This window comes from Tasmannia lanceolata, unplaced genomic scaffold (genome assembly GCF_043159265.1).
Source record: "Tasmannia lanceolata isolate RefF3 unplaced genomic scaffold, GAP_Taslan_0.1 ptg000007l, whole genome shotgun sequence".
NCBI classification, from domain to species: Eukaryota; Viridiplantae; Streptophyta; class Magnoliopsida; order Canellales; family Winteraceae; genus Tasmannia; species Tasmannia lanceolata.
The window spans coordinates 13431583-13444623 of NW_027518684.1; the positions used below are offsets into that span (position 1 = coordinate 13431583).

Genomic DNA, 13041 nt, shown 5'->3' on the forward strand with positions numbered 1-13041 from the left:
TGCTAGGGAGCATTGCGGAAGGCATTCCGTGGGCCGGCTGTTTGCATGAGAGCACAGCCACCTCAGATGAATTAAAAGAATAAGACAAAATCTGTTGAAAAATGAGCCTATGTGGCTGCTCCGTCGTGCAACAGCCGGCCACAAAATGCCTTGTGTGTTGGTCCCGAGCAAATCCCTCAAAAAAAAAGAAAAAGAAAAAGAAAAAGAGAGGCTCTAGGAAATCTTTTGACTGGTTCGATAACCAGCAGGTGAAGCAGACTTCAGAATAATCAGCTGCTGAATTTATTTGCTTCCCTGTGCACAGGGCTAACCTCTACTTCATTCAAAAGCTTAAAGATGTTAAAAAAAAAAAAACAGACAAAAAACTTGAAAAATGAACAAATTTTACGTCGAAAGACATGGAGCCTAAAACAAGGGGATTATCTTATGGATAGACTTTGCAAAAAGTGACCAGAACCAACAGGTCCACCCGGCCTGCTCGTAATCTACGGGCGTTGAAATTTAATCCGGCCCGAATGGGTCCCATCAAAACTGAGGCTGGTCAGGTGGACCCATGGGTGCCCATAAAAACCCAAATATGTTGTGCCCAAAAAATCATTTCCTCGGATCTACAGAGGTTCCATAAATAATAATATGTAATTGCTCCATATTTCAGAGGGCTAGGATCATCCTATGGAAATGTTTTTTTTTTTTTTTTTTTGGCACAACCTATTTATGTTATGGCCAATCACATGTATAGTTTGGATCATCCTATTATAGTGTAGGAATAAAAACAGCAAAAAAAAAATGAAAAAGAAAAAGTGGATGATCTGCGGGTCCACCTGGTCCATACGGGTGGGGTCCGGGTTCACCAAATAGTGACCTGTAAGATTCCGGGTCATTTGCGTGCCACCGGAGCCGTAAGGGTCGGGTGAAACCCAGCCTGGCCAGTGGCTCACCTGTTTGCCAGGTCTACTTAATACATATACGTATGTAGCTGAGGGCCAACAAAAGAACGGTTTGGATCATCATGTGAAGTGGGCCCACTGTATTTTTTGAAAAATACATAAAATCTCCTTTTATTATTTTTCTTTTTTTGACCGTTACACTCCAACTCCACTTCACGTCTCTTCACTTTCCTCGACGGAGGATGACAAGCAATCGCAACAGAGTGGCGAACCGCCTACATATCTACCTGGCGCAGTCTCATTCGAGGCCAAAAACCAACGGTTCAGATAACTACACGTGCACAAACTGAGAAAGACAAAATCTTTAGCTTTCATCGAACGATTCGTCGGGAGACACAAGGTATGAACATAAATTTTCCCTAACAACAAAGGAAAGAAGAGTAGAAAAAGGAGAGGAGGAGACGATGAAGAAAAAAGCGTTGGTTTTGTTATTGTTGGTGGTGGTGTCAGTATCAAAATCGAACATGGCGGACGGCGAAGATGGAAACAGTAAAATGGATAGCGCTGTTCACATAGTTTACACGGAGAGACCCGAGGGAGAAGAACCCGAAGCTTACCACATTCGAACCCTAGCTTCTGTCCTCGGAAGGTACGTTTTTCACTCTTCTTCCCATTTCTAGGGTTTCTTCGTTCTGATCATTTTTTTTTTGTCTTTTTCTACACTGCTTGTAGCGAGGAAGCTGCGAGGGATGCTTTGATTTACAGTTACAAGAGTGCAGCGAGTGGGTTCTCGGCCAAGCTTACTCCTCAACAGGTTTCAGAAATTTTGAGTAGGGTTCTTCTCTCCTCCTTCTTTTCGCACGTTAGGCTTTTGTTATTGAATTGTTCGTGTAGTGTTTTTAGAATTTTGGTTTATATTAAAGAAGTAGCCTTGATTTGACTTTCGGGAAATGGTTATGTTATTTATCAAGAATTGTTTGGATCTTTAGGTGCTTGTTAGGGTTTTGTTCTTGGATTGAATTGTTTGGACGAATTTCTTTCTTTTTCTTGAATGGTGATTTGTTTTAATGGATTGAAGGAGAATCTGAGTTTGGAATTTCTTTTACTTCTAGTGCAGAATTTTTTTATTTATTTTTCATCATTCTGACTATATTGAGTTGTTTCCCTGAATCTAGCTTTAAGGCAGATTTCTTAATTCCCTTAACCCCCTTTTTTCAGGTACGAATTCAGTCTTTTTTTAGTTGCCCTGTCCATCTCCATATCTTATGTGTCCTCATATTCTGTCCAAGCCTTTCATCTGATGTACCTATAATCTCCACAGATGAATTTCTAGACTTTAAGCATATATTCACAGCTACCAGTTCAGTCATTTTATGCCCTCGCTTTCCAGCCGATTTCTAGGGGTTGTAGTTTCACTTTCTCCTTAGAGCCTCTTTTTCCATAGTCTGCTGTTCCACAAGTGTGCTACAAATGCCTCTTTCGCATCTTCATAAAAAAACAAACCTTTTCTTGTTTTCCTCCATTCGATTTTTCCATTTCATCAGGGCACCCACTCGTCATATTCTCCTGATGTTGGTTTTGTTTTGCACATGATTCCTTTTTACTTTGGCATAAGGGATTTGCTCATGGAGCCGCTTAGTTTCTCTAATAGTGGATTCCCATAGTAATAAAGAATTGCGCGTTAAGGGCGGAGTTATTGCGCGAAATTTCATCTGAGAATACCTTCTAATCAAGCACCTTAAGGTCTTCAAGACCCGTGGGATTTTTGTTTGATTTCAATCATTCAGTTATAGGTTCCATGTCGTCCATCGAAATTCTGGGACCAGATAACCCGACTTAAGAAAATGCCCCTGCTCCAGGGTTTGAAAAGTATGTTGTGATAGTACTGGCGATAGGGCTGGAATGTCGCTGACGCAACTCCTGCCAGGCATGTCAGTATATCCCTGCAACTGCTATGCCTTTTCTAGCTTCTCGCCCATAGGTATCAACAGATGAACAGTTGGCTTCGATGGGCCCACTCCTGCGCTGTCTTAACAATCCCATTTGACCTAGTTTGGGTTCCACCTCTTCAACTAGAATACCTTTTACTTTTTTTAGAGGTTTCTTCTACCATCCTCAAGCTAATCTCATCCATTGGATTATCATCCCTCATTCCTTTCGAGATCGACAGTGTGATTGAGATCCCCACCAAACCGACGGACCTCGGATTTGCTTCCTTGCCTATGCCGTTTCTGGTCTTCTTCTTGTCGACTTTGGCAGAAGGGATTTGCTTGTGGAGACGTTTAATCTCTCTAACAACAGCGGATCACCATAAGTAATCAAGAATTACGCCATAAAGGGTGGAAACGTGGAGTTATCATGAGAAGTCTTGTCCATGGAAATCTTCAAAGCAAGCACTTTAGGGTCTCCAAGAGGCCAAGACCCGTGAGATTTTTGTTGGATGTCAATTGTTCGGCTACTCAAGGTGTCAAACGTACAGCACGACCCACAAAACAGTGACCCACGTGGTCCACAGGCCAGGCACAACACGGTACGATTGTCTCACGGGCCAGGCTGGCACAACCCATGAATTCTGGGATGTAGGCACGGCACGACCAACTTGAGTTGGGCCTGGCCTGGCCTGGCCCTTCTTTTTTAAATAATTTTTTTGTTAAATAATTAAATTGAGTAAAATTTAACCATATAGATTAGAAAATTGATGTAGAGCGCAACGACGGAAGTTGGTTAGATCTGTAATTTTTTTTTAGAAGATAAGGTTCTTGATCTTACTTCGAGCGTGGGGACGCATGAGATCGGTTCAAGCGCGGAATCATCGGCAATGATCCTTGCATGCGACAACGGATGAAATGATGGGAGAAGTTGGGGAAAAAAAACTACGATCAATAACTTGCAAGTCCAATTTCTCTAGAAAAACAAAGAAGGTACAAGAGAAAATTTCTCTCCAAATTTCAAATCATTAAGAGGTATCTTAAATGAGAGACTATGGGGCTTTATATAATAGCCCATTACAGTATGAAATGACTTAACTACCCCTAGTAAGCAAATGACCACTAAAGACACATGGAAATAAGAAAAATACATACATGAAAACACATGACTAATACTAGTGAAACCAAAATAAACCTACACTAAGGAGACATAGAGGCTAACGTAAAATGCACAGGGGATGCTCCTGCATCAATATGATGCTGTGCCCATCGTGGGATGCCGGACCGGCGTGCCTAAAACTCCAGCATAGCATGCTCCGTTTCATTGGGCCGTGCCTGGCGTAGGCACGACCCACCACTGTAGCAAATATTGCCATGCTGGCCGGACACGCCGTAGGCTATTGCTGGCATAGCCTGTTTGACACCGTGATCGGATTCAGGTTCCACATCGCCACCGAAATTCTGAGACAGGGCAACCCAACTAAAGAAAATGCTCTTGCTCTAGGGTTTGAAAAGTATATTGTGACATGACCGGTGATAGGGCAGGAATGCTGCTGATGCAGCCCCTGCCAGGCATGCCAGTCAACCTTGCAGCGCATTTTCCAGCTTTTCATCCATAGGTTTCAACGGATGGACAGCTGGCTTTGATGGGCCCACTCTCGCCGTCTTAACAATCACGTCCGTCCTAGTATTGGGGTCCACCTCCTCAACTAGAATACCTTCCATTTTTTAGCGGTTTCTTCTACCTTCCTCGAGTTAATCCCATCCATTGGAATATCATCGCTCATTGCCTTCAAGATCAACTGTTTGATCGAGATCCTCTCCAACCAGACAGACCCCAGCCTTCCTTGCTTGGAGCACGATGCCACAACAAATATGAACTCTTCTTCTATCTTCTACTTCCTTCTGTGAAAGGGGGCATACTCTATCCCTTCTTACTTCTGAGGGATTTGACAATCATTGTTTAACTCCACGTTGATTCCGATGGAATACCAGCGGTCAAGAACTTCCAATCAAACCGAAGATCTTAGGAAAGCCCCATCAGTTCTCAAGACTAAGGCCCATACATATTCCAGCTTGCTTCCCTTCATTATTCCATATCAGTGGCTAGAACTGTTCCGTGCAGACTTCCAAAGCTTCTACCATGGATTTCTCCACGTTGATTCCGATGGAATACCATGGATCTTCGGTTTAACTCCACGTTGATTCCGATGGAATACCAGCGGTCAAGAACTTCCAATCAAACCGAAGATCTTAGGAAAGCCCCATCAGTTCTCAAGACTAAGGCCCATACATATTCCAGCTTGCTTCCCTTCATTACTCCATATCAGTGGCTAGAACTGTTCCGTGCAGACTTCCAAAGCTTCTACCATGGATTTCTCATAGGCATGAGGGGGGATTCCGTAGAACTCCACCCAAACGGACTTTGCTCTAGTCCGATAAGCTTTGTCCCACAGCTCTAATCGCATGTCTCGTTCCTTGCTTGTCTGCCAGCCTCTTCTGAGAATGCCCGTGGTTGGCACCTCATATTTAAAACTGAACAACACCTTTACCTCCCATTTATCTCGGATTGGGGAGGTTTGGTATGTCTCAAAACCACCTCGTCCAGTCATGGAAGTCTTCAGGCTCCCTCCCTCCTTTTTCACATGTCCTATTAAGCACAATTTTAACATAGATACTCTCTCTTCCACTTCTTTTCCCTCCACTACCAAAGCATGGTAATGACCCCCCTCTGCGACTGAGATTCTGCTTTCGGCCACTCCATTAGAATGCCAAATTTCCTGTCCTGCCTCCATTTCCTCGTCCTATCACGGGTTCCAGGCCTGGAGCTGCACCATCTGCACTCCGCTCTTTTTTTAAAAGTTGTAATATCCGCATACCTTGCACGGCCAGTTGCCTTGAAGGACACATTCTCTTCCCAACTCTGTTTTCTCCCATCTTCATGTTTCCTGATCCGCTCCTTCAGTGCTTTCAATCTTCTCTACCGCTTAGTGAAAAAAGAAATACAAACTGGTGAAGTAACCCCATCTCCAATGGTCCAAAGATAGAAATCATTATACCATTCAAAAAAAGAAGAAGATAGAAATCATTATTCAAGATTTTCCCTGGGAGGTAACCATGAAAACGGAGTTGTGATAGAGCAATTCAAGTGTTGTGCTGCTAGGCAAAGCAGTGGAGTGAAGCACCCTAGATGGTTATAGTTCAGTAGTCGTAACTCGTAAGCATCACTAGCTTACCTTCCGACCCCAGTAGCATGGGGCACGTGGCTTCCGGTCTGTATCAGCATGGTCTTTTTTGTGGCTTTTGTCGTTGGTGGAACTATGTGGTATGATCAGTAACCAAGGTTTTAATTTTCGGTTTGGGTAATTTCGGTCCTCACCAAAACCAAAATTTTAGCCGAAATCCCGAAATTCGGTAGACGCACTCAAAATGTTGTTTTCTTGGGCTGAAATTTCGGAATTTCGGAAATTTTGTAAAGGGATAAAAAATTAATATTTTATCAAGAATTTCACCAAAAATTTCTGAAATTTAGACCTAAAATTTCCGCAATTTCAGTTTCGGAACGTTTCGATTTCGGTCCTCACCGAAATCCGAAATTGGGCCGAAATTTAAAACCTTGTCAGCAACTACTCCCATCGAATTATCTGGTCCCACTTGTTATTAGTGCGATCAGAGATATACTTCCAGGAAGAAAAATATCAAAGAGTTGGCGCGAAGATTTCATGAGGCTACTTGGTAAGTGGTTAGATTGTTTGGGGTCTTTTGTCATTGTTGTGGGACCTCTGCTTCCATTGCATCAATGTGGATTACCTCGAGGCCCTGACCTCTTCTTTAATTTATATTATATTTATGCATTTAATATTTTCTTTGAAAATTTAATATTTCAATTTTATTTTCACATAATTATGTGTTTGTAGACTCGAGTGTTCAAACAAAGCTTGTCCCGTGAAGAAATTAATGAGTTATAATAGAATTTGAATATGTCTGTTTTCCACACCGGCTCGTGCGGAAGCTTACATCTAAGCGGAACACTTCCCGCAGCTTCGGCAGAGATCGCTTAGCAACATTCATTTTCAGAGCAAGGGTCCTCACTGAATCCTATCAATCTGCGTTGGCAGCACTTTTCGTCGAGCTTCACTACCTACGGAGCTTCATTAATGGCAATGTGACTCAATGAGTTCTAGGAAAATATCATGCGGGCCTCCTATATGCCTCCCACGGCTACATTATCTTCTTTCCATGATAGTCAATGACATACCCCGACTGGATAGAACATTAATTTTTGTACATACCAGAAATCAAGAAGGCCAAAAGCTTATTGTGGCATCCAAATCACCTCAATACTAACCATGTCCTAATAACAGCTTCTTCTTCTTTTTTAATGTTAGTTAATGATTTTATTAATGCTGAAATCCTATTACAACCACGGTGACTAGGCATCCCACAGATGCCAACAATCTTACATAGTCCATTCCTGGACGTCATAGGCTCCTTTCTGTTAGCCAGTACCCCTACCCGATTCCTGTTTGCCCATATTACCCCTGTTCAGTTATATTTGAGCATTCAAGTTAGAAAACAGACAATAGCTGAACAGTATATTTTCCACATTTCATCACCTGGAAGTGAAGCCTCAGGAAAGATAACAGCCGAACTTGCACCCGTTGCACAGCTGGCCAATGCATGACAGATAGGAAAAGACACCACCGCTGGTACTTAGAACTCCGGGAGACGACTTTGCATCCAGATCAGCCCGAGATGACCAGATCCTCTCCCTCCCTATCCACTCCTTTTGTGAGTTTGTTGGCTTCCTCATCCACCAATCTCAGCTTATGGCTGCCAACCGATCTCAGCTTATGCTGCTGTGAAGGATTAATGGCCAAAACTGTGTCTCTAATTTTTGCTATTATGCCTGCTAGTTTAGATGTCCTATTAACAGGTTAGATGTACAAACTAGTTCTAAATCCCATATTTCATGCATTAGTTATCATGTATAGAACAAGTACCGTGGCATAACTATTGATGCATAAATAAATGCTAAGAGAATAATATCATTGATTTCCTACACTATTGATACCATTTTGGGGGTCTCAAATTTACATTTAATTTTGACTCCAAAATCAGTTTTGGACTCGCATTTAGTTCCCAAAATCCAAAACACAGGGCCTTGGGAAATAAAGAGAGTTAATGTCGAAAAACTTCACAAAATCACACATTCGAGTAATCATTCTCACTTCACATTACGTACCGTGAGCTGTTGTTGAGATTGCAAAGGGTGGCAATTCTGAGAGTTTGATATCAAAGGTTCAGTTCTCCATTATTGACTTCCAAATCTTATTTTGGCAGAGCAACCGGGTGTTCTTCAAGTGGTGCCAGACAGGACCTTGCAGCTGCATTCAGGCCGCAGCATTCTCCATTAGCTTTTGGCAACAGGAAATGTACGTTTCTCTCCTCTGTAGAGAAATCGACCACTCTGCGTTTCTTCCTTGCATATAGATAATCTACACCAGTAAAAATGTAGCGCTTTGGGCCTAAGCGCACTGCACGTATTAGTGTGCAGGTATGATTTTTCTTATTTTGCTGTTACAGCTATAAGTTCATATGGGTGTTTGAAGCTGCAGACGTGCTTGCTCTTACTATTCGAGATAAATATATCAGTATTCAGTGTTGGGTGCTTTTTCTTGTTTGTTTGTTTTTAGGGCAGGCTACAGTGGAAAAAAATTCTTGATTTTTTTTAACTGAAAAAATTAGACTTGTCGAGGTTTGGTAACCCATTCTTTTAGGTAGAGGTATTTTCTGGGGTAAAATTTCCTTGCTTGAAGATTCACATGCTCTGAACCAATAGATACTTTACCTTAGAAACCAGGGAAGAAAACTGCGCATTCCAATTGCCATCCTGGAGCAAAGGAATATGCTTTTTTACGTGGTATTTCCCTGACAATGATCTCTCTTATGGCTTCTTCGATGTGCCTTTAATTTTTCCTCGTGGATTTGTCTCTTCTGGGTTCAAGATAGATTCAATTTGGTACAATTAAAAGACAATCTATGTCATTGCCATCAAAAGCATGATGAATAACATCTTATTTTCTTCTTCTTCCTCTTCTCCATCAACTACAAAGATCCATAGGAACTGATGCACCATAATATTAATATATTATACACCCCTGGATACAGAATCAGTACTTACCGGAGTTCATTGCCATGATTATGAAGAAAGAATATTGAAGAAGACGATCTTGAGAAGAACTCAAAAGGTGGTAGCCTAATCAGACAAATCTTCTGACAAGTACAAGTGAAGAAGATGATGATGGTTTGAGGCTTTGGGCCTTCAGATTCTTCTTCTAAAACCATATGATGGGAATACATGGACCTTCAGATTCTTCTCCTAATGCCATATTATGTGAATAGTTGAACCTTCAGATTCTTCAACCAGTCACATGGGATTTGCGTAGGGGTTTTTGGCTTCTGGTAATTATGTACATATTGGGATTGCTTTATGGGACATCTTGTCCCTATTGCCTGTAATATTGGTTTTGGTGGAATAAAATTTGTTACCTTTTAAAAAAAAAAAACCAAGTCACATGCGCACAATATGTTATTGAAAGGACTCAGGCGGAAATCCTTTCATTATCAACTTAGCTAACGGGAGTGTAGTCCTAATGTGCTCAATAGATGGTTTGTTCCTGGACCTTATTTCTCACAAGATATTTGATTGATCCTGGAAAAAAAAAAAACCTATAACAGTATAGACCTTCTCAGTCTTTTAAAATCTTGGAATGAAATTTTTTACCATTGAAAAAAAAAAACTAAAAAGAGAATTATCATAATAAATTCCCCTCTGCCTCCACCCGGTGTCAACTTTTGTAAGTACCATAATGAAATTCTACAACCATATTACCATAACAAGTCTCATAATTTAGAACTTTGCCTCCATAGTAGAAGAATCAATGGATGATTCATAATCTTCCATATCACTTGGCCATCTACAACCATAAAATCTTACGCTGATGTGGATCTCTTCGTATTAGGCCAGCCAGAGTGGTCAAAATCAAAATAACCATCTCAACCTTATCTGGTTAGTATGTGAACCATAATCTAGCCTTATGATTGCTTTTCAATGATCCTGGTACTTACGAGCATGCCAACCATATATGCTATTATGAATTTTGCAGGGAGATGATAGTCGCACCCCTGGAGGATGATTCGCATCGCTGTAATGTCGTCAAACAGCGTTAAAATCCAGGGAAATGATATCCCCCCCCCCCCGCATAACGGTTTCTGTGAGAATGGTTCACTGCTTGGATAAATTCACCCACTTGAACGTTTTTCTCTGTCTTTCAAACTTAACGGATGACGTTTGGGGTGGGGGCTTTTATCCGTCAGAGGGGGGAATATCATTTCCCAAAAGTCCAGCCACATACCCGTAGCCTTTTTGACGTCAGATCTGGGTAGAGGGGTGTGAACCATTCTCCATGGGATGCGAATATATCATATCCCATTCTATATTTTCCAATGCTATTATAAATGTGATTGGGTGATGTGGACCCGATGGGTAGGGGTGCAAACTCGGTTCGGTTTCAACCCGAAAAAAAAGTCGGGTCCGGGTCGGGCTCGGGTTGAGTTTTCCCAACCTGGGTCAGGTTGATTAGGGTTGAGGGTTTGGGCAACCTGACCAGAGTGAAACCCAACATCTTTTATGAAATTTGTTTTTTGTAAGTTTAAAAACTCGAGTCGGGTTCGGGTTGGAAAAAAGGGTTCCTCGGGTCGGGTTTGGGTTCGAAAAAAGGCTTCTTCGAGTCGGGTTGAGGCCCCTCAACCCGACTCGAGTTTCACCCCTACCAATGGGCACCCTTATGAATTGGTTTTGCAAGGGAGTCCTTTAGAACTCCCCTAGTTATACATGCACATGAATTATTGCCAATGACATCAATCTTAGCAACAATAGTCTCTTAGGCACCTTCTAAATTGGAGGACAATCGGCATCATCCAAGTATTCACCCTCACCATTTCTCATATTTCCGCATAATTCAATCGAAATAATACTTAAATTGAATTTAATTACATTACATTTGAATTTTGCCAAAAAAGTAAACATCAAGTGGAGAATTTAAGCGTGTGAAGATCCATTAAAGACATACGAAGTGCCTTAGATCATGTGAAAACTCCACAAAGTCATTTCACCCTCCATAGTAGTCTCCTAAAATTGAATAATACTCACCCTCAATTTAATTATATCATTTAAAGGGCCTAAAGAATGAGCGATTGAAGAGGGTGTTAACCATAGAATAAGGGCAGGTTGGTTGAAGTAGAAGCTTGCCTCAGGAGTTCTGTGCCACCGTAAAATCCCTACCAAGTTGAAGGGAAAGTTTTGTAAGACAGCTGTGAGGCCAGCCATACTGTATGGCTCAGAATGTTGGGCCACCAAGAAGCAGCATGTGCATAAGATGAGTGTAGCAAGGATGCGAATGCTTAGATAGATCTGCGGCCACCCAAGGTTAGATAGAATTAAAAATGAAGACATCGTAAAAAGGTGGGGGTGGCACCAATTGAGGAGAAGATAAGAGAGCACCGTTTAAGATGATTTGGACATACCCAACGTAGGCCTTTCGATGCTCCGGTTAGAAGAGGCGACTCGTGCCAAATTGATAGAGTAAAAAGAGGTAGGGGCAGACCGAAAACAACTTGGGTAGAGTCAGTGAGGAATGACTTGATAGCTAAGAACATAACAGAGAACATGACCTTAGGGTAGAATGTAAGAAAATGATTCACATAGAAGAACCCAACTAGAGCCGGGATTAGAGCCGGGTAGATTCCTTTCACCCTCTTCATGAAATTTTTCTAAAAGATTCATTTAGCTGACCCAGCTAGTTTGGGACAAAGGCTTTGTTGAGTTGAGTTTAGACCTGGCAAAAGCAACCCGTGCCCGCGGGTCGACCCGACCCACCCGCAAATTTGCGGGCACGGGTCTGACTTTTAGTGACCCGTCAAATTTAACCCGCGGGTTAACCCAACCCGGAAAAACACTGGCTGGGTCGGGTCAACCCGCGGGCACCCGCATTTTTACAGTAATTTTTAAGAATTTCTCGAAGAATGTTATCAGCACTTGAGAAATCATCCTATGGAAATGATTTTTGGGGCATAACCTATTCAGGCTATGGCCCATCTAATGGACGGTTTGGATCATCCGATGGTGTGGGCCATACCATACTTTTAATAACGTGAGAGTGCCCTCAGTAGTGTTGATAACATTTCGTTTTTTTTTTTTTCATATGTGGTAATACTCCGTGCAAAGATGCGCAGAGGCGAAGGTTTCTAGCAAAAGTAAAAACAAAAAAAAAAGTAATCATTACAGAACAAAAGTAAATTAGCTGAGTTTATAAAGTTTGAAATGAAAAATTAGGTATAAATGGTTATGAAGTTATAAAATTACGAGAAAAATACTAACAACATGTAGAGAATTATGACAATTACTGGAAAAACTTCTGCTGTGCGGTCAAATCATGAGAATTGTTCAAATCATGAGAATTACAATCCCATATTATATTTGCGGGTGACCCGCGGGTTGACCCGGCCCACCCGCGGGCCGCGCGGGTCACCAAAATTCTGACCCGCAAAAATACGGGTCATCTCTTGACCCGACCCGTGTGACCCGCACCCGCATCACCCGCGGGTTGACCCGGCCCGACCCACCCGTTTGCCAGGTCTATTTGAGTTGATAAAAGGCCCCAATCACAAAGTAAAGTGCCCTAAGATAAAATGCCCCAATCACATAGTAAAACACGGGAATTTTGTTTTTAACCAATTTATCTAAAATAAAGTTTGTTTTCCATTTCATCTAAAGTACTACTAATTTTAAATATCCAATTTCTCACCCTAGATCAAATGCCCCAAACCGAGTAACGCGACAGATTTTTTGACACCCTATGTTAATTTTACACCCGTGGTTGGCAGTTGACAGCTTGAAGTAATTGTTAAATCTAAACATAAACGAGGAATTTTTTGGTGCAATATGTGTGTTTTATCAAAGAAAAATATAGCAGCAAAAAAGTGTGGGTTGGGAGCTCATCTATTTGGTGATTCAAACCATTCATCTATTTGAATGGATATCATATGCCAAAAACCTCTTGTATGTATGAGACAATCATATACCTCCAATTTCGGAGTTTTTTTGTGGGTTTGGCACACCCAACCAAGGTTTTAAATTTCGGTTTCGGTACCCATTTCGGACC

General features: G+C 41.7%; 1 protein-coding gene across 1 annotated transcript; it reads left to right on the forward strand.

The window, feature by feature from the left end:
- The first annotated feature begins 1273 nt into the window (after positions 1 to 1273).
- On the forward strand, positions 1274 to 8489 carry LOC143881984 (subtilisin-like protease SBT3.6). The gene is made up of 3 exons (XM_077385352.1): positions 1274 to 1536; positions 1620 to 1717; positions 8159 to 8489. Exons 1-3 carry the CDS (start codon positions 1352 to 1354, stop codon positions 8230 to 8232), a joined length of 357 nt encoding a protein of 118 aa, XP_077241467.1. The 5' UTR covers positions 1274 to 1351; the 3' UTR covers positions 8233 to 8489.
- The last annotated feature ends 4552 nt before the right edge of the window (positions 8490 to 13041 follow it).

Excerpts from the sequence above, each read along its gene's own strand:
- LOC143881984 (XM_077385352.1), top strand. The coding sequence starts at position 1,352 with ATGAAGAAAAAAGCGTTGGTTTTGTTATTGTTGGTGGTGGTGTCAGTA. Across the intron at positions 1,537-1,619 it reads CTAGCTTCTGTCCTCGGAAG|CGAGGAAGCTGCGAGGGATG; the intron begins GTACGTTTTTCA and ends CACTGCTTGTAG. Across the intron at positions 1,718-8,158 it reads ACAGGTTTCAGAAATTTTGA|AGCAACCGGGTGTTCTTCAA; the intron begins GTAGGGTTCTTC and ends TTATTTTGGCAG.